At 44.3% G+C, this 27,677-nt stretch overlaps 1 protein-coding gene and 1 long non-coding RNA gene across 4 annotated transcripts; one reads left to right on the top strand and one right to left on the bottom strand.

Annotated features, from left to right (window-relative positions):
• Window positions 1–851: 851 nt before the first annotated feature.
• Window positions 852–22,480, bottom strand: LOC132593236 (uncharacterized). Of its 2 annotated transcripts, XR_015946965.1 has the most exons (8): window positions 22,341–22,480; window positions 21,297–21,480; window positions 20,644–20,910; window positions 11,816–11,891; window positions 9,901–10,191; window positions 4,572–7,372; window positions 2,125–2,178; window positions 852–1,119 (listed from the first exon to the last, which is right to left on the bottom strand). It is a non-coding gene; the product is annotated as an uncharacterized LOC132593236 (long non-coding RNA). The 2 variants fall into 2 exon arrangements; XR_015946964.1 differs by lacking the exons at window positions 852–1,119; window positions 2,125–2,178; window positions 4,572–7,372; window positions 9,901–10,191; window positions 11,816–11,891 and having other exon boundaries at window positions 20,511–20,910.
• Window positions 11,824–25,690, top strand: POU2AF3 (POU class 2 homeobox associating factor 3). Of its 2 annotated transcripts, none has more exons than XM_088657624.1 (5): window positions 11,824–11,968; window positions 18,179–18,273; window positions 22,448–22,511; window positions 23,967–24,196; window positions 24,893–25,690. In XM_088657624.1, exons 1-5 carry the CDS (start codon window positions 11,962–11,964, stop codon window positions 25,247–25,249), a joined length of 753 nt encoding a protein of 250 aa, XP_088513750.1. In that variant the 5' UTR covers window positions 11,824–11,961; the 3' UTR covers window positions 25,250–25,690. The 2 variants fall into 2 exon arrangements, with proteins under 2 accessions (XP_088513750.1, XP_034995960.2); XM_035140069.3 differs by lacking the exon at window positions 11,824–11,968 and adding an exon at window positions 12,811–12,956.
• The last annotated feature ends 1,987 nt before the right edge of the window (window positions 25,691–27,677 follow it).

Genomic DNA, 27,677 nt, shown 5'->3' with positions numbered 1-27,677 from the left:
ATCAGAAATATCTCACAAATTCTTCTTTTATTTCCTTTCATCTTATCTGTGATTTTCCCATTTACATTAATTTTATTTATGAAATTTCTTTGTTCACTTTTTTCAATTGCCATGCTACCCTGTTTCCCTGAAAATAAGACATACCCATAAAATAAGCCGTAGCAGGATTTCTTAGCATTTGTGCAATATAAGCCATACCCCGAAAATAAGACATAGTGATAGGCACAGTTCTGGAGGGCACCAAGGAAGAGGTGAGGCTGGACACATAATAAAAATAAGACATCGCTTGAAAATAAGCCATACTGTGTCTTCCTGAGGAAAAATAAATATAAGACAGTGGCTTATTTTCGGGGAAACACGGTAGCAGTTTCCCTGATTTATTGGCATGCTCAAAATATTTCTGCTTCACTCTTTTTATTTTCCAACTTATTTCTTATTTCTTCATTCACTATCATAGAATATTGAGTTTGTAATATTTTAATTGCCTTCTTTACTAACTCCTTGTTAGCTTTTTTTTTTACAGTTCCTTCTCCTTTTTCCTTTCAATTTCCTTTTAATCGAATTTTGTTGTATAAACAGTCCCCTCATCACCGCCTTACTTGCACCCCAGACTGTTTGTAATTTAGTCTGACCCTGGAGGTTTATTTCAAAACAATCCCCCAAGGCCTTCTTTACTTTTTCCATAAAATTTTCATCTTCCAATAAATCTTCATTCAATCTCCATCTACTGTACTGTTGAAAACACAAATAAATTGATCATAATCGTCACAACAAGCTTTGGCAGCACAGAATAACAAGCAATATCATCCTTAGTCTATCAAAAGTCTGGAGAAAAAAAGTATTTATCAGGCGCTGATAAAATGTAATTGTAGCCAGGCAGACCTCACTGGGGAGAGCATTCCACAGATGAGGAGCCATAACTGAAAAGCCCTTATCAACAGCCTCTGATTCTCCCTTGGAGGTGGGACCTTGAGAAGGGCGTGAGATGATGATCTAAGGGCCTGCATGGGTTCTTATCAGGAGCGGCATTCTAGAAAATATTGGTGTCCCATGCAATGAGTAGCTTTATATCTCAAAACAAGCACTTTGAATTGGGCTCGGAAGAGGCAGCCGGTATAGCTGGAACAGAGAATTGATGTTATATTATCTGTTCATCTGAAACCTGTCAACAGGCAACCACATTCTGCATGAACTCAAGCTTCCAAGCTTGTTTTTCTATCACATTCTGTCACATTGACCAACCAAATGCATGGCATTCCCAAATATGATCACCAGATGGTGGTGTTTGCATATATATATATATACACACACACACACACACACACACACACACACACACACACACACACACACCTACCCAAGTTTACATGAACGATGCATTCTTGGAAATATCCCAGAATCCTCTGCTGTGCACAGTGGTTCTGTGGCAAATGCAAGAGACTGCTCTTCAGTGGATAAAGCCAATGTGAGAATATTTCTCTGAGGATAGGAAGTGTCTAAAACTAACAATATAGCATGTTAATTCAGAAATATAAACTCTCACACAACAGGCATTTTTGATCTATTTTTCATAGCCCAGCCGTAAAATCCTACGAGAGAGAGAGATGGCTTTTTTCTGCTGTCAAACATCCACACACTGTCACAAGGGAGGCTCAAAAGCAGGGGAAATGTTTCCTTTCACCAACATATCAACTAAGAGAGAGAGATTGTCACAAAGCGGGCAGAGGAACCATTGAGTTTAGAGCCAGCCTGACTTCTGGGCTGGTTGGTCATTGGTTCCTTGCTCACAAGATTCCTGCTGCATTTCCTGGAGGTTGAAAATGTGTCGCATCACTCGCTTTGCTATCTCCATCAAGCTGATCTACCCATGATACAAACTGAGGTGGTAGAATTCTGGACTGGACCGTTTTAGATTACACAGCTTGGAATGCTCTTCCCATTTAGCAACAGCGGCAGTCCTGCCATGCAGTAAGGTAGTTCACCGACCAGAGAGAAGGTTTGAGCAAAGTATTTTGTGCTACTTTACTTCACAGAGGGGACTTGTGGTGGAGGGGACTTGTGGTGCATCACACACACACACACACACACACACACACACACACACACACACACACACACCCCTACCTGCAGTCTCAAGTGTAGATGGAATTCCTGTGTACAGTTCTGGTTGCTTCACCTCTAAAAAGATATTTCAAAGTTGTAAAAGGTTCGGAAAAGGGCAATGCAAATGATCAAGAGGATGGAGCAGCTCCCTATGAGGAATGGTCGCAGCATTTGGGGCTTTTTAGAGGAAAAGTAAGTTAGAGGGGACATGATAAGAGGTGTATAAAACAGAGAAAAGTTCTCCCCTCCCCCTCATAGCACTAGAACCCAATGAGACAATCCAATGAAGCTGAATGTTTGAAGATTCAGGCCAGACGAAAGAAAAGACATCCATGGAACTCACTTCCACAGGAGGCAGTTATGGCCAAGGATAATAATAATAATAATAATAATAATAATAATAATAATAATAATTTATACCCCGCCCATCTGGCTGGGTTTCCCCAGCCACTCTGAGCAGCTTCCAACAGAATATTAAAATGCAATAGTCCGTCAAACATTAAAAGCTTCCCTAAACAGGGCTGCCTCCAGACGTCTTCTAAAAGTCTGATAGTTGTTTTTCTCTTTGACATCTGGTGGGAGGGTGTTCCACAGGGCGGGTGCCACTACCAAGAAGCCCCTGCCTGGTTCCCTGTAACTTGGCTTCTTGCAGTGAGGGAACCGCCAGAAGGCCCTCAACACTGGACCTCAGTGGACTGGACATGGAGGATAAGGTTATCAGTGGCTATTTAAGCCATGATGGCTATACTCTGCCTCCATGGATGGAGGCAATAAATGCTTCTGGAAACCAGTTCCTGGAAACTTGCATTCAAGTTCTGCTTGTGGGCTTCCAAAAATGGGCGCCTGGGTGGCCACTGTTAGAGCAATATGCTGGACAAGGTGGGCCACTGGCCTGATCCAGGTGGCACAGTCCAGATTAGGCCTTATTCCTGCTGGCAAAGTTAAGAATACACCTGAAAGGGGTCCCACGGGTTTATGAGAGAAGGGTTGTATGGTTTGAGGAAGGAGAAGGCTGAATTTATTATGGAAAATGGGTTCTCTTATTGCATTGCGTTCAGTTTTTAAAAATTGTGATGAATTTTAAAAACCAGAAGAATATTGTTTTGCCTACAGTTTTAAGGAATTTAGCTTTTTTTTTGCAAAGGGAGGAACCCCCATTTGTTTTCCTCGTGCAAGACCAGGCGTTTTCACCTTCCTCAAAGACAGCTTTCACTAGCCATGGTGCTCTCCAGATGAGCACCAGGCTAGGCCTGATGATCTCTACCTGACCCTGAAGCTCACTGGGTGACTTTGCGTCACTCACCACCTCTCAGCCTGTGACCTACCTCACAGGGTTGCTGTGAGGAGGCAGAGAATCGTGCATGCCACGTTGAGCTCCTTGGAGGAAAAGGTGGGATATAAACACGATAAATTACTGAATGGGACTTGTAGTCCAAGACCTCTGGAGGGCACCCGGTTGGTGATGTCTGCCTTAAGACATCTGAACAAATAACAGAAAGTCTGGCCCCTTGGACTTGTTGGGTGCCGAAGTTTGGAGCTCTGGGACCCAGCACCTGTCGGTTGCTCAACATTCCGTTCCATTTTGGAATTCCTGGTCATTTTTCTTTTCTTTCTCAAAACCCTGTTTCGACTTGTCAGGATGGAAACCCAATCCCTGCAGGCTATGTGTACAGTTGACCCAACCTCCTCAGGGTTATTTTGGGCTGTTGCCACATCGCTTAGGCGGCTTGAACCAAGCAAGACCCAGAGAGGAAAATTGCACTATTGTACATGCGCATATATTCAAGCAATCCTGGACTTTGCCCCCGAGACAAAACAAGATGTCGAGGAAGGCAGGTGCCATGCGGCAGCTATGGCCCAGACTTGTGAGATGCAGATTATAGCCTGGTAAACGAAAAGGCCCCTCATTTTCAGAACCTGCTTGCAACATGCAGTTCAAGGGCAAACTCTGCAGCATAGCTAGAGGCTGGGTTCAGCCCAGTGTTAAGAAAACAAGAGGAGGAGCCCTTTTGGATCAAACCTAAGATAGTTTGGCATTCTGCTTCCAGTTGTAGAAACCAGACTTCCCTCCCCACTTTTAATTCTTCTTAATTAGCTGCGTTTATATTCTGCCCTTCCTGAAATATGCCCTCAGACCTGGTACAGGGAGAGAACCTTAGAGCATGTACAGAGTACATCTCTCACCACCCCCCAGAACAGCAACCTTTTAAGGAACTGAATCCTGGAAGTTTGCTCACCAGTGCTTCATTTGTGATGCTGAAAAAACAACACATTTTGGATGCTAACTATGATGCAGTTAAGTCCATTATCTGTTGTTGGGGTTTTTGGTGGGTAACCTCTGGTACTTGCTTTGAAGGTAGATAAAGAAGTACCTTGAACATATGCAGTGCACATTTCTGCCATGCTGCATGAGAGGGATACTCGGAAGAAACGGGGCTGGCTCTTGTCGTGAGGCCTGACAGGCTTACCTGGTAGTAGAAGGGCTCTGCTCCAAGTGTCCTAAATAGTGGAAGGCTGGGCTAAGCGCCATTTAAATTTCCCACAATTCCTTAGTGGAAGCTAAGGAACCACACCCTCTGCATCTTTCTTTGCTCTTCGGCATTCCAGGCAGGGATGATTTGGATTTAATCCCAACCAAGGAAGATGTAAGGGTGGGGAAGTCAAACTCTCATTATTCAAGACTTCAGTTCATCACTCCACATTTCCACATCAGTTCGCCACATCAGATGTAAGGGTGGGGATTTCAAACTCTCATTATTCAAGACTTCAGTTCATCGCTCCACATTTCCACATCAGTTCGCCACATCAGATGTAAGGGTGGGGATTTCAAACTCTCATTATTCAAGACTTCAGTTCATCGCTCCACATTTCCACATCAGTTTGCCATTTTTTAAAAATAATAAAAAGTCCTCGTGAAAATTCACTGGCATTTTAGTGCGATTTTCTCCAAATAGAAAACCTTTTTGCAACACAGTTCCCCCTGATGTAATGCACGGCTGCATGTTATTTTCACCAACACATGCATTTCGCATGCCACACTTTACCCTAGCATATGCATTTTTGTAAACATATGTTACTTGGCTGGGGAACTACCTTGCAAAATTCTGAAAAGTGCAGATTTGTTTTGGTTTGCATCTTGTTTTGGAAATTAGCGTGAACTGAATTGAATATATCTCCCATCCCTAGTGAGATTTTTTTAAAAAAAGAAAAAACAAATACACAACTGAATTTCAGATAACATTTCTTTTAGGAAACATAGTCTACATTCAGGTTGCCTCCAGACTGTCTGTATTTTATGGGACAGAGTCAACTGCATGTTAGAACTTCGTGCAATTAAAGTACAGTTTAAAATGAGGTTTCAAAGGATTCCCTCTTTACTGTATGTTTCAGAATTATAACATGGTTTTATTGTCTTATATATGCCAATAAAGGTGTTGAATTGAAAAAAAAATCGAAGGAGGTTTCGTAGTTAGGAACATGAAGAAATGCATTCAGAGTGTGGAATAAATGACTGACTAACAGCAAGACACGTATCCTCCAAACAAGGAAATCCAAATGAATGTTCAGTAAAGACCAGACATCATCTAGCCTCTGTATAAACTTTGTGCAAACAAATCAGAATGAATGTACAGGTTATCTGGAGAAACCCCCTGTCCTTTTTTAATGGTTAACTGAAAACTGAGGTGTAGCATTTGGGCCCTGGGGCAAATTTTACTCGGGGTGGGGGCGCACAAAGCCAGCCCCAGAAGCTTCTCCCGAGTCTCAAATGCCTTCACAATTCCTGTAATCTCCCTCCTGATTTTAACGGATTCGAAAACCATGTGGGCTTGCCCATTGCTCCAACATGGTCCATGATGGAGAGAAGAAAGCTCTTCTGTCGCCACTGCTGACATGCTAGCCATCATTGGCCCCTCCCTCAATGGTTGCCTAGCAACAACCATTCCATCAGGCTACCCAAACGGTTTCCATTTCAGGGGGTCCTTGTCAGAACTGCGGGCTGTACCAAGTAGCACCCTTATGGGGAGCACAAGGACCATGGATCCGGTGGAGCTATCTGCTAGCAGAAGGGGATCCCTCTCCCCCTGACAGTGCCCAGCACCCACCCCCCAAACTGCTCTGGACAGATGGGGGATCCCCTCTGAGTACAGGGTGAGACAGCATGACCATGGACGGGGTGCTTCCCCTCTTTCACCAGAGGTCTCTGCTGCAGAAAAAAACATAAGAAGTTCTAGTTGGATTTCCACCCTTCCAACTTAAAAACAAAACAAAACGGTGCCTGAGCTTGTATTTTTCCTCTTCCCTCCTTCTACCCCTTTCCATGTGTGCCACATCTCTTACATTGTAATCCTGATGGCAGGGGTGATCTTACCACCTATCTTGTAAGCTGCCCCAGGAGCCTTCCTGGCCAAAGAGTGCTTTAAATGTTCATTTTAAATTGTGCAACTTCTGATGGACTCAACAATATCTTCTCAAAGATGCTAGTTCAACTGGGTTGAGACCGTCTTTCAAATGGTGTCCCATCTTCTGACACAAATTGTTACCCTGTTTCTTTAATTGTTTGGGTATTGATACATATGTTCTTCAGCTCAATTACAGTACCATTTTCCTATTTTGCATCTTGTTGCTTACGTACTCCTTCCCTGATCTTTTATATTTTTTTTAAAAAAATATTTTTTATTAGTTTTATAACAAATACAAAAAAGATAAACAAGAAAATACCAAAAAATGTGAAAAAACACAAAACAGAACAGCATAGGAAAAAAAGAAAAAAGAAAAAGAGAAAAGAAAAACAATTCTTTATCTCTATCCAATATAATTCCTAATCTATGGACTTCCTTCTCCCCCCCCCTTCCACGCTTATTGTTCATACTTAATACCACACTCTCTATTTCTTAAATATCTTCTTTTTCTAAAAAAGAAAACCCATCAAAAATTTTCATTTCCCATTCCCAATATTACAATAAGTCATAATATTATAAGAATCTTAATACTCATTTTACATTTAAACTTATTCATTATTATATCTGATTGCTTTTTCAGCCTCTTTGTACATCCACTTCCCTTTATTGTCTATATTTAATCTTATAGTTCTTTTCCAAATAAATTTTAAATTTCTTCCAATCTTCTTCCACCGTCTCCTTTCCCTGGTCTCGGATTCTCCCAGTCAGTTCAGACATTTCCATGAATTCTATCAACTTCATCTGCCAGTTGTCCACAGTAGGTAAATCTTCAGATTTCCAAGTCCTCGCTAATACAATTCTGGCTGCTGCTGTGGCATACAGAAAAAAGGTAACATCTTTCTTTGGCAATTCTTTCCCTGTAATTCCGAGTAAAAACGCTTCTGGTTTCTTAGCAAACGTGTTTTTAAACACTTTCTTCAATTCATTATAAATCTTATCCCACTCCTTCCCTGATCTTTTAATGCTAAACAAACAGTGCTGCATTTTGCATTCATAACCAGATTTTCCCAAGCAAATACTGAGCCAGTGGAGAATTTGAGGGGTGGTCACTGTACCGGATAAATCTATCAGCCTAGCCTAACTTTGAATTATGGTGCTGGAGGAGACTCTTGAGAGTCCCATGGACTGCAAGAAGATCAAACCTATCCATTCTTAAGGAAATCAGCCCTGAGTGCTCCCTGGAAGGACAGATCGTGAAGCTGAGGCTCCAATACTTTGGCCACCTCATGAGAAGAGAAGAATCCTTGGAAAAGACCCTGATGTTGGGAAAGATTGAGGGCACTAGGAGAAGGGGACGACAGAGGACAAGATGGTTGGACAGTGTTCTCGAAGCTACGAACATGAGTTTGACCAAACTGCGGGAGGCAGTGCAAGACAGGAGTGCCTGGCGTGCTATGGTCCATGGGGTCACGAAGAGTCGGACACGACTAAACGACTAAACAACAACAAAAGCCTAACTCCAAGGACTGTTGTAAAATAGGGTGGAAGGGAACCCGTGGAACCAGATGTTGTTGGACTCTTAGCTCTCATCATCCCTGACTATTGGCCAGGCAGGCTGAGGCTGATGAGAGCTGACATCCAACAACATCTGGATGACCGCAGGTTCCCCACCTTTCGATTAAACTGTGCTTTGTAAATGGATAAAACTCTGACGGGTACAGCGTCGCCACGACAATCTCCAAATGCACGTACCCCATGAACGGACGGCTAGGAAGCCATTTGTCCAGATAGCATGGTGCTGCAATGATGATGAATTAACATGGCCAGCTTCAACTCAAGTTACCACGGAGTGTCCTTGCTTATTTTATTGCAAATGGTTCGAGGTACTTGCAGAATGTCATTTTTCATTTCAGCCACATCAAAGCTGGTTTCAGTCTGGGCACAAGCTACAACTGGGCTGTCCACACACACACCCCCACCCACACCCACGATTAGCAGCAATCACAGTGTTTCCTTTTAATTTTTTAATTAAAGAGGATAAGGGGGAGAGAGGGAAAAGAGACAAGATTCACATAATATAAAAAATAAAAAATAAATGTAAGTCCCCAAATGCATATTGGGGTTAAAAACTAGAGTTTATTTCTCTGAAATACAATCTTACTCATGTTTACTCCAATGCTTGACAGAGCTTCAGAGGCGCTTACTCTCTGGTAAGTGCTCATTTTACACTGAGATATTTTTATCACATAAAAGTGGTTTATATTTAAAAAATAACACAACTTTTTTTCAAATGACATGTTGAGGCTAGAGGTGGAGGAGAAATTTAAAGGCAAACCCACCTAATTTGCACCTTCCAAGAAAAAAAAAAGTGAACTGAAACACAGACATCCTTCAAAATTTGCTGAGAGTTGTTAAGAGACCCCTTTCTCCCTCACAAACCTACAATTCTCAGTGGTTTAGCAACCAATCTCTCTTCAGAAGCTCTGGAGATTATAGCTGTGTGAGAGGAATAGGGGCCTCCTAACATTTCTCAGCACCCTTAAGAAACAACAGCTCCCAGAATTCTTTGGGGGGAAGCCATGACAGTATAAATGGATAGCGTGAATGTGACCATTGTCTACCCTCCCCACAAGCTCTGTGCAAACGAATCGGGTTCAATGTTTAATATCCAGGTCATCTAGAAGCTACCTTAGAATATGGCCAACTCAGAAAATGGTGCTTTATGTGGCTGTGTTTTTTTAATGGTTGTGTCCAGTCTGTTCACACGTCCCCTACCACTTTCTGTCTTCAGTTGATTCCTGCGTTAGAGAGGCTACCATGTAGATTCTAAATTGTAGCATCAATGGCTAAATAAATGTTCGATCTAGAGCTCTTAAGACCTCTGCATCATCTCTCGAGATATTCGATTATGTTTCTAAAATTGGAGAGCAAAACATATCTGTGTTTCAACCCATCCCAGTGGGTTGGTTTCATTTCTCATCTCTGAAGTCCATAAATTAATTAGCACTCAAACTCAGAAAACTGTCTCAAGTAATCTGCCACACCTTTTACTTAAATAAAAAAAACCAGCTTTGTTTCCCCATCTCCCTCTACCTGTCAAGCGTTGAACTTTCTGAAAATATGAATTTGGAACACATACATCAAGGCAGCGTCATGGTACCCTCGCTGGAATTTTTAATTTTCCCAATGTAAAAAGATGATGTTTGGGAAAAAAAGAAAGACTATGACTATTAAATAAACAAGAGAAAGCACAGCATATCCTATATATAGACCAATCAACTCAACTCAACTCACAGCTACCCAATTTAAACAGGTGATTTATGAGAGGAGGGGAAGAAAGGTCTCCAGTCTCTTCTAGCATGAGACAGATCTGTCCTAATCCAAAGAAAACACTCACTTCCTTTGACAGAACTCAAGCTCCTCGTTTTCTGCTTTTTCTTTCTTTCAAATGTTATTCCTTTGTTTCAAAAATCCAGGAGTTGAGAGTACGCACGTTTTAGCACAGAAGGTTAGAAGTATATGGGTCTGTGTTCTGCCTTAGATAGCAGAATGCAGGCCTGGAAGAATCCAAGTAACAGCAACATGTGCAGAATGCCTGTCTCCCCAGAGCAATCACAGCGCACACTTGGCACATCTGGAATCGTGAAGCAAGGCTTCTGGGCAGTTGTCTTGAGATCTGGCATCCTTTCTGTTAAAAATTAACACACTAGCTGTTGCTACGGGTCAACGATGTGTTCATGATTGAGCAGTAATCCAAAAGTGTCTGTTTAATAAGTGCACACTTGAGAAGGCGAGGCAGCTTCTCTGTCAAGTCCTCCACCCCAGGCAAATGTTTTGACCATTCTTAATTGTTGCTTTTAACTTTTTTTTAAAAAAAAAACCAACAACCTGATAATTTAATTGTTTTGTTCTCTTTGTAAACCACTTTCAGGTTTTACTGTGATCAAGCAGTATATAAATCTTGTGAAATAAATATGCAATCTGTGCCTCTTGTGAGCAAAGTGTTTTTATCACTATCAATATGCTTTTTTGGGGTGGGGTGGGGAGGGAAGCACAAGCCACCTCCTCTTGCAAATATCCAGGGATTTTTCCTGCAACTCTCAGAAGTCATTTCGTCCCCTCTAGCGAACTTTTAAGGAGATTTGCATATATATGTATATATGCAATATATGTATATGTATATATGTGCATATATATGTATTTTTTTAAAAAAGGATTACAGGTTACATGTGCCAGAGTCTATGGAGTGATGAAAAGCCAGTAGAAAAGAAATATTTCTAAACCCATACCACTCCCTAACTCAAATCAAGTTATATTTGTTGAACTTTTGTAATAAAAAAAATGAACTGGAACAATGGCAAAATTATAACCATGGTAGATGATTAACAGCTTCGCCTACACGCTGGTTGACCCAGCTGTCCCTACCTGAGGCCTTCTGCCATGAAAGGGGGGGCAGGGCAGGATTATGAAAATGCAATGTGAAATTTTGGGGAAATTTCATCCAAGGGCAACATTATCTCACAACACCCAGTGCCGCTGCAAGAGAACAGGGGCCGGGGCCGGGGGTGGGCAGCGATCCCAATGCATTTCTTTCCCAGAATGCAAACCAGAACAGCTGTATTGCGAGAGAGGGACACATCTGTCTACGTGCAGCAAAACTGGGGTGGGGTGTGGGAGCCACATGCAACGGGGAACATGAATAGGAAATGCAAGGGGAAGAGAATGTAGCTCTGTTGTCATCTGTAAGCATTCCTTGCAGGCCTTGACAGCCTTTCCTGGCCCTGCCACGCCCCCCGAGGGCCATATTTGCTCCCAGAAATCTCACATGTGGCCCCCCAAAGCACACCCTGACCCCCACGGCCCCCAACCTGTTGCAGGAGTCCCCCCGACAGCTGGAAGGGGACATTAGAGGTCTGCAGGAGAGCCTGCCTTCCTCTCCTGTGGAAATAATGCCCACCCCCAGGGATATCTGGGTTGTTTGTGGCAAGAAAGCTAAAAAGGGGGCAATGTCCCCCAAGCAGGGGTCCCAGGGAGGCATCAGTGGTGGATTTTATTCCCTCAGACCCTCTGGTATGTGGGGAGATGCTCCTTTTCACTCAAAGGTAAGCCATTTTGTGGAGCCTTTGAATATTCAAATTGAAACTATCGCGCAATCATTGATTGTCAAATCATTGGATTCTTGAGGTTTTAAATACTTGGCTTGCGGGGAGAAAAATTCAAACTTATATCTGTAGGTATAAAACATTAATATTGTTTGTCTCCCACTCGAGATCTCCACAAAGGGTTTGGAATGATTTTTTAACTGAAAAAACCTTGTTTTCTTCTCTGTTTTCCTCTTGAATTAGGAAGCCCAGCTGAGGATCCCTTTTTTTTGTCCACAGACGATCCCTGGGTGTAAAAAAAAACATACACAACCCAGAATAAAGACCTTTTCTTCTTCTTCTTCTTGCCCTGGAAAATGTCAGGTAAGTTTGATTTCAGACTCTCTCTTTGTGGGGTTTTGGTGGGGAGGGTGGATTAATTCTCACCCATGTAGTTTGTTGGGACAGTTTGCTTTCAAATAAAACAGGGTGGAAGAGAAAAGGGTGGGGAGAGTTAAGAACAGGAGGGCACCAGTGGCTCCAAAATGCAGTGAAATCAATGTTTCTTTAAGTGCATGCAAGTTAAATCTAACCAGATGCAAACTCATATACATAATAAATATATAAATATATATATGCACCCGCTTGCACACACAACATCAGAGCAACAGGACTACAGGAAAAAGAAGCATCTCAGCTGGGAATGTTTTGGAGTGCAGCTGCTCCAAACTTCACTGTGAAAGGCAGCATTTAAATATATATACCATATGTATATGTATAAGTATATATTTAAAACACACATTACTTATGTGAAATTTTCACCTTTAAAGCCAGCCTCCCTGCCCAGGCAACCAGGGGCTACGGATCTCCAAATTACAAACATTTCTCCCCCTCCATCCCCGGGGTGCAATTTAAGACTTCAGCCACGTAACTTGCCAGGTGATTAGTTGCGGATTTTAATATTCAGGGGACGATCAGAGCCCACCCACCACGACAGCGGGGCTTAGCCAGCCACTTGGCTCTCCCCACTTCCCGGGAGGAAGAGGAGAGGCTAAATGAGTGCACCCCTAATACAGTAGGGTGGGGTGCGGTGGTTGAGGGGGGAGAGAGATGGGACCTTTTTTTTTTAATGGAGTGCGGCGCTCAATAAGGGTCGCTTGTGCCCAGAGGTCCCCCGTGCTATTCCTTTCGCGTCCAGCGGCGGCGCTGCCGCGCAAGAAAATCCACGCGGAGAAAAAAACAACCCCGCTGCGCTCCCCACGCGCGGCAAAGCACGATTGCTTTCCATTCTTCCCACGCAAAATATACTCTTTCCGTGCACGGCTTGGGGAGGCAGGCAGATATGCGAGGTGGAAGGAAATGGGTATCTCAGGTGGGTCTGTTGCGGGTGGGGTGTAAAGTAGGGGGAGGGAGATTGTCGGTTGGGAAGGGTAGCAGGGAAGAGAAGCCGGATACTTCCCGAGTAAACAGCCGTAGGATCGCGTTGCACGGGAGTCCCATGGATTGCGACGGCTCTTTCTCCGGAGCCAACGTGCACAAGGTTGCAATTATCACAGTAATTTTTGGGGGGCAGGAGGAAATAAATGCAAGCGATCAAAAACCGTGTATAGAGTTTGCGATTGCTGTGCACGTTGACTTCGGAGTCCCGAAGCCGGATCCGGGCCACGTTTTACTCGGAAGTAAGCCCCACCCCCCGTGCTCCATGGCGCTTCCTTCTTTCCAGGTAAGTAAGGGCAGGTAGGCAGGCGAGGAGTCGCCCGCCGCCTTGGCAAGGAGCCTGGCTGGAGACGGCGCGGCGCCTTTACTCCCGAGCAAGAGGGCTGCGGTCCCTCCTAACCCGACCTCGGGAGCCAGCCGTAGCGAGATTCCTTGAAGCGGATCCGGCCTGCCCCCGCCCGCTTTCCCGCGTCCACGCGCAGGCCTCGGAAAGGGGGCCTGTTGGCCGGCGGCGCGGATAGGAGGCAAGCGCGGAACGGAGCGCGGCGGCCCGCAGTTACTCACGGCGCTTACGAGGGAAGCCCCGACCAGGCTCCCTCCGGCGCAGCCAGCCTAGCGCAGGGCTCCGATCCGTGGCGCGCTTACTCCGGAGTAAGCCCCGTCGAAGTCGGCGTGCCGTGGAATCGGTTTGCAAACGGCATGCAGCCCACTCCCCGTCTGTGCCCCCTGCTCTTCTTTTTTTATTTTTGAGGGGCGGGGAGGGATCAGAGCCCCCCTCTCCAAATTTCACCGCTTTCTTCTCTCCCCCCCCCGCCCTTCCCAGTCCTCAGATGCCTCTGCAAAACTCTCTCACACACACCCTCCCAAAGCAAACGCGGGATTTACTCACGAAAGCAAAGGTTCTTGGGCGAGATGTTTGCACCACCCAGAGACATGAAATGGCAGGATTCTGAGCTGCGGAGAGTGAATAGGCTTTTTCTACAAAACTACCCTTCCCAGGCGGCCCCGCAAGCCGTGACATTTAAACCGGATTGGGGATAAACGCATTTGTGACCTAGGCGCGCCTTGCGCAAAATGGACAGTTCAGAGAGCTGGCCACACACCGGTTGTTCCTCTCCCTCTGTGGGAATCGGCTCTCGTGTAGGTGGCTGGTGAGTGGCAGATAGGGAGTAGCGGGAAAACATCATAGAGTTGGGCAGAAGAACCCATTTCATCCATACTTACCGCTTAGTTTAGAGGACCACTACAATTTACAGAGTTGGTTTGCAAAGAAGTACATAGGGTTGTACCCAGTGCTGGTCTTACTGAAGAGTAGACCCATTGCCGTTATTGGACCTGACATACTTAGGTTCATTGATTCCAGTGGGTTAGCATTGAATCCAGCTCACAATAGGAACAAAGGAAGCTGCCTTACATTCAGTCTGACCAATTGACCCATCTTGTGTGCTGTTGTCCAGACACTGGCTGGCAGCAGCTTTCCAATGTTGCAAGCAGAGCGTCTCCCCCAGCCCCATGCAATGGAGATGCCGGCATGCAATGCTCTTAAGTTGCAGCTGCTCACAAGCACCTCTGAGTGCTTGCCTTGCATATCCATCTGGGTGGTTTCTTAAAAAAACAAGGGATGAATTCATTTACTGATTGCATTTATATCCAACCCTCTTTCCTGGTAACTCCAGGTGACTGGTATGATTCTCCGCCTCCTCCTTTAACCCCCACAGCAACCCTGAGAGGTATGTTAAGCTAAGAAGCAGCAACTAGCCCAAGGTGAAGTTCATGGCTGAACGAGGATTTGAACCCAGGTCTCCCAGGTCTTAGTCCAACACTCTAACAACTATACACACTGGCTTCTGAGTATTGCTGGGCTCTCATCAGCCTCAGCAGCAGGGTCAATGGTAAGGGGTGATGTACACTGGAGGCCCCAGAGCATTTGGATGGACACACCTTCTTCATCCCTCCTTCTGGACCCTTGATTCCAGAATTCCGTTCTGCATGTTTGCAACACTTTGAGCCGGCCAATCTTCTAGAAGCCATATAAGTTTTTGGTTTCTCAGAAAGGGGTGTTGCACCCAGTGGTTGTGGGGCGGGTACCACCAGCATAAGAGTGGGGGTTAGGACACCAGGATTCAAATCCCTTCTCCGCCATGAATCCCACTGGGTGCCCTTGAGCCAGTCTTCTATCTCTAAGCTGACCTACCTCGCAGGGTGGTTGTTGTGAAGCTAAAATGGAGAAGGGGAGAAGAAGTGTGTACTTTTTTGAGCTCCTCGGAGGAAAGGTGGGATATAAATGTCGCCATAACCAAATTACTACTGCTCCGTGGTGCAGCTGGGTAATTTTGTACTGTACTTTGGACTTACGCAGGGGCCCACCTCTTTAGATAAAATGTACGAATTTACTCGAGTCTTAATGCGCCATCGAATGTAATGCACACCTCAATTTTCAGAACCTTGAAACCAAAAAAAGTATTTGCTGGCGAATGTAAATGTACTGTCGAATCTAATGCGCACCTCAATTTTCGCAATGTAATTTGGCCAAAAAATGTGAGCGTTAGATTCGAGTGAATACGGTACTACTCCACCAAAATGTGCTAAAGCAGTCTTGCTGTGTGTGTGTGTGCAAATTCTGCTGAGAGAGGACCCAAGCATCTTCCCTAAAATCCTAGCCTAATGGCAACATTCCTACTCCCACATCATGACTCAATGCAAGCAAGGCTGCTCAGAACCTTGAAGCAACCCAGTCTGGGTTTTTTTTTGGGGGGGGGGTACTTCCACCCAATAAGGCCAGCTAGCTCTGAAAATAGTCGTGAGTTCCAGTAAAAGAAAGGCCTCTCCGTTTCCTTTTCCCCTGACACAAGATAACTTCCTTAAAACAAAATTTAAAAATACTGCTACTGATTATATACATTTAGGCATTTTGCAGTGGAATGGCATGGTCTCAGATGGTGCCAAATTCACAAAGATCATCCAGGTTTCCACACACACACACCCCACCTTTCCAAAACCCCTGCAGGGGAATAAAATTGTTGCAGCTTCTCATCTGGCAAACTCATTCTAGGAATCCTCAGTGGTGTTTGTCAGGGCAGGACACTGAACGGTCCCCTTAGCCTGTGGTCCCCTAAGCAGAATGAGCAGGTGCCCCCCCACTGCAAAAAAAATCTATTAAAATGTATCAGGGCTCACTGGCCATCCCTCTGTTCCCTGCAAAATACCCTGCCCAGTTAAGACTATTAAATCTAGAATCTAACATTATGTAGCTGCCACCACTGTACATTATTGGCTGAAACCTGATGCTTCTGTTTTCTCAGGACAGGTATCAATTGTTTGGCTGTTTAATACGTAGCATTTGCACAGCAATTTTTGAGTGTTGTGAAAGACCTTCACATTTGCTCTCCTAGGCAAGCTTCACAACAGCCCTGCAATGTAGGCTGGTATAATTCTTCCCACCCTGTGGATGGGAATGAGAGAGGCTGAAACTAACCACCGAAGAATCCTGGGAACTGTAGATTGTTAAGGGTGCTAGGAATTTTATCCCTCTGAGGGGTAAACCCCAGTTCCCAGGGTTCTTGGTGTGTGCTTTCAATGTGCTTACACAGCCTCTAAGTGTGAGCTAGAGTAAGCAGGTGGGACCATGGCAAAGGCAAGGTTTGAATTAGGGACACCCCAGTTGCAAGGAATTCACAGCCAGACAGCATAAGCACATGCAACTGGGATAGCTCAGTCAATAGAGCCCACCACTCTTGATTTCAAGGTTGTGGGTTTGAGCCCCACATTGCCACATTGGGCAAAGAGAATCAAATGGGAGGTTGCCCAAAACTGAGTTGCTCTTATGTGAACAGGAACTCATACTGGGTCACGACAGGGCCATCAGGCATGACAAAAAGATACTGAGTGCTCTCCCTGCAATGTATGGTGGTGGTGGGGGGGCAGATTCCTCAGACTTACTGACCAGAATGGAATGAGACCTCCTTGAGTGTAATCTGGACTTAATTGGTTTATCAAACTCTAAACTCATGGTGGGGGAAAGCTTTATTTGACAAATGTTTTACAACACGCGTTCTATCAGAAAGTGTTTACAAATTAAGGAATGGTTGCAAGGCCATCAATAATATACCGGTAGTCACACTTCTTTGAAGTCTCTCAGCCCCACTCACCTCACAGAGTGTTTGTTGTGGGAGAGGAAGGGAAAGGAGAAAGTTAGCTGCTTTGAGACTCCTTCACGTAGTGATAAAGCGGGATATCAAATCCAAAACTATATTCAGAGAGATATACTGTACTGACATCAAGTTTTTCTTTTTCTTTTAAAAAAGTGCTTTCGATCATTCCACTCCTCCAACAGTCTGCCATTGACCCCCTCTTTCTAAAGTATTTATATGTTATCCATTAAAGTCTGATAAATGTTCACACAAATACAGTTTTTAGTATAAGGGAATGACAGTGAACATTTAACAGTGCAGTCCTAACTACATATACTCAGAAGCAAGCCCCAATGAATTCAGTGGAGCTTACTCCCAGGTAAGTGGAGTAACCTGTAGAATTGCAGCCAAGACAGTAAGTGCCAAAGTGGTGTTGCAGACTAAGTGGGATTTACTTCAGACTGTTATTATTCTTAATAATAAATCATTCTTATTTATATACTGCTTAATGGCAAAGTATGTGCCTAGGTAGTTTAATGATAAAGGCCAATTACACTAGCCTAAAATTACAGGCACAAAAACCAATTAGGCAAGCATTAAAATGTAAACATACACAATGTGTTTCTAATGTTGTACACCACCCTGTGATCTTTTGATAAAGAGTGGTATGTAAATTGTAATAAGAATGAGAATAAATGGTATGTTGTGCTTAAGCTGATGTAAAAAATCCAATTAAAACATGCAAAGGCTCAAACCGCATTTTAAGGCCTTTCCCCTTACAAGTTTTATTTTGACTTCCTGTTTTGTAATTCAGCATGACTTGCAGCTCCCTCCTACCCAGAGGTAAGTAAACCCTGTAAAGGGGAAAATATTTCAAGGTAGTGTGGTCAGGATTAGAACCCAAGCCCCCAATTCCTAAAGTGTAGAATCACTTGCTTAAGCCATTTATGACTCCAAGCTGGCAAACCCTAAACTCACTTTTTACTTTTCAGAATATAAAATCCTATTGTTAAATTGATTCTTTTAGGAAAACCAAAGGTCTATCAAGGTGTCCGAGTCAAGATTACAGTGAAGGAGCTTCTGCAGCAGAGAAGAGCCAAACAGGCTGTGGCAGATGAAGCCGTAAGCACCCTCCCCCTCTTCCCACAGTTGTGGTCAATTCTAAAATAATAATAATCAAACAACTTGTTATTTTCTTCATTTCATATAGTGGTGTGGCCTGCACCATGCCACTTGGTTATGCAACACTTGAACATGTGTGAACTAGAACCTGGGATCGTGAAACAGCTATTCCCACATAGCACCACTTCAGACTGAAGGGGCGATACATTCAAATCCTTTCCTACTGAACACCAAACCCTGCATGTAGAAAACTAGCTTGTCAGTGAGAAATGTGGGGGCTTAGAACCCTTCTCCCTAGCACACTAGCTTTCTGTTGCAAGGATTAAAATATATGCAAGAGCATTCACCATTGTCACCCTCCACTTGCAATCTGAAGTGGTGCAGTCCAGGAACAGTTCATTGCTCGTTTAGACTGGGCCTGACTATAGACCAGGCATCCCCAAACTGTGGCCCTCCAGATGTTTTGGCCTACAACTCCCATGATCCCTAGCTAACAGGACCAGTGGTCGGGGAAGATGGGAATTGTAGTCCAAATCATCTGGAGGGCCAAAGTTTGGGGATGCCTGCTATAGAAAAAACATTGTACTGGAGCTGATGCAAAGCCATATGGAAGCCTTCCCTGCAATAGTTATTCATACACACGACCAATTAACCACCAGGCATTTGACATTTATCTGTAAACCAGCCATAAGGCGCCCTCTTTGTTCTCATAAATTAATGCATGCAATTCTCGACCAGTGTTTTTCCTGACCAATCAAGTGTCAAAGTGCAATCATCACCAGAGGCCCTTCTTTGTGTGCCTCTTCCACGAGAGGTCTGGAGGGTGGCAACATGAGAACCGGCCTTCTTTGTAGTGGCTCCCTGTCTGTGGAATGCTCTCCAAAGGGAGGCTCACCTGGTGCCTTCATTAGACACCTTTAGGCACCAGGCGAAAACTTTCCTCTTCAATTGACATTAGCATTCTATGGCCTTTAAAATGTGTTCGTGGGAGGAGGGTTATTGGGTTGTTTTTTTCCTTAGGCCTTTTGAGTTCGAACTGCCCTGTGATCTTCAGATGAAGGGCGGCATGCAAATTTAATAATAAGAATAAAAGCCTAATCCGCTCATTTTAGCATAAGAACATAGGAAGCTGTATTATGCAGAGACCATTAGTCCATCTAACTCAGCACAGTCTACAATAAATGGCAGTGGTCCTCCTCCAGGTTCGCAGCTGTATCTGGAGATGGCAGGGATTGAACAGGCTCAAAACATCTGCATGCAAAACTTGGGCTCTAACATCTCGACCAGAAGACCTTCCCTTTCTGTGGGTGGGTTGCAGAAATTGGAAGTTTTTGGTCCAAAATAAAGAGGCAGAAGGGGGTGCGTTCTAGTGCCGAGGGCTACTCCCAACACAGCAGTCTGGATGCGGCCTAGCCACGCAGCACCACAAGTCAGCTTTTGCAATGCGTAACCCATGGAGGTGGAAATTTTCAGGACTGTGCTTGAATTTTTGCGGGAGTTGCTGCTCCAAAGCATCAGGGAGGGTTATGACGCAGAGACCTGGGAGTTTCTGTCACCTTCTGATGCCTCCCCTCTGGATTTTAGGCCAATGCAAGATCCCAGGTTACACCCATCTGTTTTGCAGTTTAAACCATGGTCTCTTTTTAAAAAATTACAACTCCCATTTTCTAATGATGTGGGTAGGGTGGGGAGGTCATAGCTCAGTGTTGCAATCCCTGGCATCGCTGTCCGAAAGAATCAGGCAGCAGCTGATGTGAAAAGGTTTGTGTCTGAGACTCTGGAGAGGAGCTGCCAGTCTGAGTGGGTAATAGTGGGCTAGATAGGCAAATAGTTTGACCTTATATAATGTAGTTTCCAGTGTTATCATTTGTTAAATTTACAAAGCAAGAGTGCGTGAGTTTCCAACATTTGTCACCCATTGAAATTAATGGACGTTGGTAACAGGTCTGTTAATATGATGAGAGAAACTTACTTGGGCGCAGCCCGTTATCTCTTTAAGAGTTAAGCTATATCTAATCAGGCTCAATTGCTGATGACGGTAACACAGAGCATCCCATAGCGCAGGAATGGGGAAGCTGAGGACCTCCAGAGCTTATTGGGCTACAGATCCCATCATCCCTGATCAATGACTGCACCAGCTGAGCCCAGGTTCCACACCCTTGCTATTGCAGGAAGGTGGGAAAGTGTTAACTGCTGAGAGGAGGAGTGATCAAGAATTCACAAACAGCACATTGCAGTATGTGCAAAGAGCTCCCCTGGCTTATGTTGCTTTAGTGATTTGCATAAAGAAAAAGCCAGCCAAATACTGCTTCCGGGTTCACATCACTGGAGGGTTGTTTTCCACTTTCACAGATTAACTCTAGTACCCACCTGTTGCTATTCCTTGGAAAAGATATTTGCCCTTTGTCTGAGAAACTGGGCAATCTGGAAAGTGTATATGTCTAAGAGAGAGAGAGAGAGAATCAATCCATTCAGCACTGAAATGACCCTAGTGAAGATAACTCTTCTGATGACATAAAAATCTGTGAATGTAGTTTAGTTTTCTAGCTGTGCTGTAACAAAACAGTCGCTTTCTTAACTAAGCAGGAGGTTTTAGAACACAAGCAAGGCAGCCGTTTAGATGATCCTGCGGGCAGCCTGCAAAGGGAAGGGGAGAGAAGAGACAGCAAAAGAGATTTTATGTATTGGGGCACGAACAATATGCAAACTGAAACACAGAATCACCATTGGAAATTTGCCCTTCTCCAAATTTGGCAGTGCATTTTTCCTATCGAGTAATGTGTGTGCGATAAAGTGTGCATAAAAATGCATATATTACGTTAAAAGAGCATACAAAAAAGCTTTATGTTAGGGGAAATTGTTTGCAAAAAAATGTGTATATTAGAAGAAATTAGCAGTAAAATGCAGATAAATTTTCACACAGACTTCTTTTTAAAAAGAATCTGCTTGCTGATGTGGAAATGTGTATTTAAGAGTGGACAAATAAGAAACCGAGAGAAATCGAAATTGACAGATTTGCTTACCTGTCATTTCATGTCATATCCTTCCTCATGCAGGGAAGAACTTAAGCTTTTCTCAATTTCTACTGACAATGGCTCGTGATGCTGCCTCATGTCTGCTCCTGAGACTTTAATGCCATTTCATATTCCTGTTTCTGCTGCTGCTTTTTAAAAATGTTTCTTAGCTGCCCTGGGAGTGTCCTAAGCACTGTGTGTCAAAAATGGAATATTATAAATAGTTAAATAATTTTTAGTGTAAATACACAGATTAATAGCGACTCCAGAGGGACCTCGCCCCAATATTTAAAACCAGAGGGTAGGGGTTTTTTGTAACATGCAAGATCTCATCTGAGAAATTTCACTAGCTTTCTTTGTGGCTCAGATGGCTTTCCTCAACATAGTTTTGGGTGTTTCACCTGAACAGGTAACCTTGAAACTGCCTTTGGATTTCGCCTGAGTCGAAACCTGACAAGGAGTGGGGGGGACTGTGAAACTCCACACCCCTTGGGGGGATTTCGTTCATTTTATGGAGAACCCCTCTGTTTGTGGAAGAGCCATCCCAATTGCTTTGAGCTGCCTTTGAATTCCTTTTTAGGTGAACTCTCTGTCCAGGCTCTAGACTTCTGGAGTTCAAAGCATCTGCCGTTAAGTTGGAGCAGCTGCTGTTACAGAGCCTACCGGTACCTTTATGGATTTAACTGTGATCAAACAAAGCAAGGTTGTAAATTCCAGGGGGGGAATGCTTTGCAAATAGGGGTGACCTTCCAGTAACTTTTTTTAAAAAAAATTTCCTGCTCTCGGTGGCGCTTCACCCTAAACATAGGCATGTTGATAGCAGGTTATTTTTTTAAAATGCTGAGAGCCTGTCCCATGGCAAAATAGTGTGTTCTTAAAAGATTCCAGGAATTGCATGTTTCTTATATGGGAGCATGCATCTTATGAGTTAGGTAGCAGACTAACTAACATCTAACATGGCCCACAACTTCAACCTATACACAGGTAACAGCAGAATCAACCTGCCTTGCTAACCCCCTGCGTGTTCCTCTTGGAGAGAAAGCCTGGACTTACCTCTACCGTGTTAAGGGGATGAAGGAAGGGGGGAAGGGAAGGAGGCAAGGAATTCCTTCTGCTTTATAAATGGAGAACCACCTTTGCTTTATTCCTTGTGTTCTCAGGTTTCCGGAGAAGGCAGTGGCAACAATGTCCAGTTCACGGAGTCTTTCTCCCCTCCCTGTGCAGGTTGGTACAAAAAGAGAGAGAGAGAGAGCACCTTTCTCTCTCTCTCTCTCTCTCTCCCCACCCCCCACACCTTTCCCCTCTCTCCCAAAACACATCCCACTTCTTTTCCGGACTTCCTAAACCTGGCATTTAATTAGGAACCCAGCCAATCAGAACGGTGGAAAGAGCTTTGCTAAATGCAGAGGAGGACACATAGAGGGGGAAGCCAGCAAGGATTCCCCCCCCCAGCCTCTTCATCTCAGTTTGGTGCTGGCCTATAGACCCAACCTGTTCCCAAAAGGAACTAATGGATCAAGTTTAGTGGCTTTCTTTCTCTCCCACCTTTTTCTTTCTCTCTGTCTCCCTCTCTCTCTTCCTGTTAATCCAGCAAGATGGGGTGGGGGTTAATCTTTTCACATCTTACATCAGCTTCTTCCTGGTGTGCAATAACTCTTACTGTCAGAAAGTCCTTCCTGATGTTTAGTCGGACTCTCCTTTCTTGTAACTTGAATCTATTGGTTCAGAGCATGAGAAAACAAGTTTGCTTCACCCTCCATGTGACAGCCCTTGAAGATGGCTGTCATATCTCCTCTCAGTCTCTTTATCCTAAGGTTGCCAGATTCCCCCCCCCCCCCCATGAATCCAGGGACACTTTTCAACTTCAGTAGTAGGAATAATAGGATTTTGTCAGGGGACTGATTTGTAAATCCGGGGACTGTCCCTGGGAAATGGGGACGTCTGGTAACCTTACTTTACCCGGCTAAATACACCCAGGTCCTTCAACTGTTCCTCATAAGACTTGGTTTCCAGACCCTTGAACATCTTGGTTGCCCTCCTCTGCACACCTTCCAGCTTGTCAATATCCTTAAATTGTGGCGCCCAGAATTGGGCACAGTATTCCAGGTGTGCTCTGACCAAGGCAGAATAGAGTAGTACTATTACTTCCTTTTTTAAAAAAATATATTTTATTAATTTTCCAATTAAAACCAATTATATCACATTCATTATTTCAAATTATACACTTTTTTTTAAAATATATTTTTATTAATTTTCCAATTAAAAGTACTATTACTTCCTTTGATCTGGGCAGTAGACTTCTGTTGATGCAGCCTAGAATAGTGTCAGCTTTTTGCATTTTTCTCTCTGCTGCTGCATTGCATTGTTGACTCATGATAAATCTTGTGGTCTGCGAAGAGCCCTATATCCTTTTCACATGTACTATTGACAATCCTGGTGTCCCCCATCTCCTACTTGTGGAGCTGATTCTTCCTGCCTAGTGTCGAACCTTACACTTGTGTGTTCTTCAAAAATTGTGTTATTTTTATGGATTTCCCCCCTTTTTATTTGCTTGTTTTTGGCTGCCCTTTGGCTTGTGCAAAAGGGAGCATATAAATAATATAAATGATGCAACTAACTAAAATGACAGCTGTTTGTCCTTGCGTCCTACAGTCTACTTCTCTCCTCTCCCTCTCTTAGCCCCTTGCGTAGACACAGAACTTGCCTCTTCTTCGTCTGGCTGCGTACAACCCTGGCAGTTCCAAAACTGCACTGCCTGCGAGGAGATCCCCAGTTACTTGGAACAGCTGGTTGATTCCTGCCTTCAGACTGAGCTACCTTTGGATGCTACTTTGGGGACTATCCAGGGCAACATGCCTTGCTCGCCCGACAGCTTCCAACTAGGCCCTCCCTACCTCAACCAAAGCCTGGTAATTGCACTTCAGTTTTTATGGGGTTGGGGTTCAGGGTTCTGTAAAGCACTGCAGAATAGAAATCATCGAAAGCTTTGGGAGAAGCACAGCTGCTCTGATGGAGCCCTGCTCTGGGGCACCTGTTAAAGCAATTAAAGAAAGCCAGTGTGATAGTGTGGTTATCATGGGTAGGCAAACTAAGGCCTGGGGGCTGGATCCGCCCCAATTGCCTTTTAAATCTGGCCCACGGACGGTCCGGGAATCAGCGTGTTTTTACATGAGTAGAACGTGTCCTTTTATTTAAAATGCATCTCTGGGTTATTTGTGGGGCATAGGAGTTCGTTCATTTTTTTCTCTCTCCAAAATATAGTCCGGCCCCCCACAAGGTCTGAGAGACAGTGGACCAGCCCCCTGCTGAAAAAGTTTGCTGACCCCTGGGTTAGATTGTGTGACTAGGGCTTGGGAGACATGGGTTCAAATCCCCACTCAGCCGTGAACCTCACTTACGGCAGTCACTGTCTCTCAGCCTAACCAACCTCACAAGGTGGTTGTGAAGATAAAATGGGGAGGAGGAGAACCGTGTTTGCCACCTTGGGCCCCTTGGGAGAAGAGGTGGAATATAAAGGGAATCAATAAATGAAGTCTGGAGCCTTAATTATTATTGACTTCTTTCCTTAGATGCCTCCTTTTCTCTCTCCTCTCCCTTCTCCATAGGGTCCTGGATCCCCGGATTCCTCTGATCCCTCCAGCTCATTTGATTACAGCTACTCTCCACCACAGCCTCCTCCTTTCACCCCACTCACTTACAGCTCTCCTTCCCCTCTGGATGCCAAGAGCTGCATGTATCCATCGTCGGAAGGAAGCCCCTATCACCAGCAGTCCCAATTACAGTACAGCCACGCCCCTTCTGCGTGCTGCTGTATGTCTTGCGGCTCTCAGCACTTGGACGCTTTCAGAGTACCAGAATATTTTCCCTACACAAACACGGACTGCAGGGACTATGCCCCTTCTGTCTCCGTAGCAGATGACTTCTTCCGGAGAGATAGGAGCTGGGACACATGCTACAGCTAATGGGGGAGCATCCGGTGGGCCGCCGCTGTCCTAAACGCAGGAGATCAGCAAAGACTCTGGTTGCCATTCTGGTTGGAGGAGGGTGCAAGCATCCCAGCTTCACAGAGTTCTTCATTGGGTGTAATGGAAAGGGGGTGACATTAGACCGTTTGTTCTCTGTGCTAAAACACACACACACACACACCGGGGAATCCAAATTCTGCACGGAGAAAAGCTGAATCCTGCAAGCGACTTAACTGATGTGAATGTCACTTATTTTGCCTAATTTGCTTTGCCTCTGCTGGTTGTGGGGAGGATCAAAGGGGCTAGGCAGGGCGCTGCCGTTGTATTCCTGGCCCACTGGGTATCTTATTCACCATCATGTCTTATTTCATCGAGCATCGCCTATATACTTGCAAGCACATCTCTGTAATCATAAGTACTAGAAACTTCTTCTTTTTTTTTTTAAAAAAAAGGCTTGAGCTGAATTTTGCATCCAACAATACATCTTGCAATTCTTCTGTACCCGATTGGAATTGTGGCAGGTGCGCAGCCCGTTTTTTAACACCCTGGATTAGTGGCATGTTTTACCCTCGCAACCTGGCGTGCTCAATATATTTAAAACTTTGGTCCCCTCCAGATGAAGGGTTCTGTGAAATGCAAAAGCTTGCATACGCCTATCCATAGAATATGTATTCTGTTTCCTTCACATCTTTCATAAATACGGCATGTATATGTGCTCGGATCAGATAAGCCAGTATATTGCCTCCACAAACATATGACTACCTAACCCAACTTTTTCCTTCTTCTGGTGGTATTTTCTGTGGGGTTCATTTAAGGGTGCGAACAACGTTTTAAACCACATCACAGCATTTTTTTTTTTGCCATCCTGTCATCTTGTATCTTTGATTCCATTAAACAAACGTCAGCCAATTTGCCGCAGCTGGGTGTGTTTTCCCCTTTCATTCTCGCATCACAAACTGATAGCTGGAGGCATATTTCAATGCATTGTGTTCACACAGAATGAAATAATTGTAGAGTGGGCTGGGACCTCAGTGGCAATCTAGTTTGACCCACTCTTCAGTGCAGAATATGCAATTACAGTTCTGGGCACCACAGTTCAAGAAGGATACTGACAAGCTGGAACGTGTCCAGAGGAGGGCAACCAAAATGGTCAAAGGCCTGGAAACAATGCCTTATGAGGAACGGCTTAGGGAGCTGGGTATGTTTAGCCTGGAGAAGAGAAGGTTAAGGGGTGATATGATAGCCATGTTCAAATATATAAAAGGATGTCATATAGAGGAGGGTGAAAGGTTGTTTTCTGCTGCTCCAGAGAAGCGGACACGGAGCAATGGATTCAAACTACAAGAAAGAAGATTCCACCTAAACATTAGGAAGAACTTCCTGACAGTAAGAGCTGTTCGACAGTGGAATTTGCTGCCAAGAAGTGTGGTGGAGTCTCCTTCTTTGGAGGTCTTTAAGCAGAGGCTTGACAGGCATATGTCAAGAAGGCTTTGATTGTGTTTCCTGCTTGGCAGGGGGTTGGACTGGATGGCCCTTGTGGTCTCTTCCAACTCTATGATTCTACAGCACCCCTGACAGCTAATTAGATGCCTCCAGTGAAGGAGAGAGCCCAGCATTTCCACTGTTGAACAGCTCTTGCCATTAGTAAATCCCTCCTAATGCTTAGCTGAAATCTGCTTCCCTGTAGTTTCTAGGTTCTAGATTTTTGTCCTGATAAAATTTTGATTTTTGTCATGGGAGAGATACTTTCCATTTCCATTAAAGGCTGAGTGGGGAGGTTTATTGGATATTCCAGGATAGTCCTGTGGACATGGCTGACAACTAGGCTTTGTCAGTTTATGGGTGTAATCTACCATTGGAGTTCAGTTAGTCAAACCACCCCATCTTTCCTCACTTATGGCTAGCAGCATGCATAGCCTGCAGAAACAGAAATTCACCAATAAACCAGAATTTGAAGTCCCAAGTAATTATTCTGCCTTTGCTCATCAACATGAAGCACTTTGGACATCAGAAGTGTGGCTCAGTCTTCTGAGATCTGAACCACACATTTTGAAGCCTATGTCCACAAGGACTGTAAGAGGCAGCCCCACATATAATGCACAACAGCAATAAAATCTAAAGGTTAACATAGATGACAGAAGTTAGGCTATCCCTGTCCAGATAGGGGCACAGCTAGGCCACCAGCCAAAGCTGATGGAACAAAACTGTCTGTAAACAATAAAATCCATAAAAATGACAAAAGTAATTTCCCCCCAAATAGGTTTTATCCTTATCAGTAAATAAAGAGTTCACTTGTATTATATCAGTGGTTCAGTGCTCATTTCTTCTCTTTCCAAAATAGATTTTATCTTGAACAATTGCAAACACAGAAATAAAGAGCCCACTTGTGATACACCAGTGGTTCAGTACTCAGACGGTGTTCCAG

This window comes from Zootoca vivipara, chromosome 14 (assembly GCF_965207765.1).
Source record: "Zootoca vivipara chromosome 14, rZooViv2.hap1.1, whole genome shotgun sequence".
NCBI lineage: Eukaryota > Metazoa > Chordata > Lepidosauria > Squamata > Lacertidae > Zootoca > Zootoca vivipara.
This window is presented reverse-complemented; position numbering and strand designations above follow the sequence as displayed.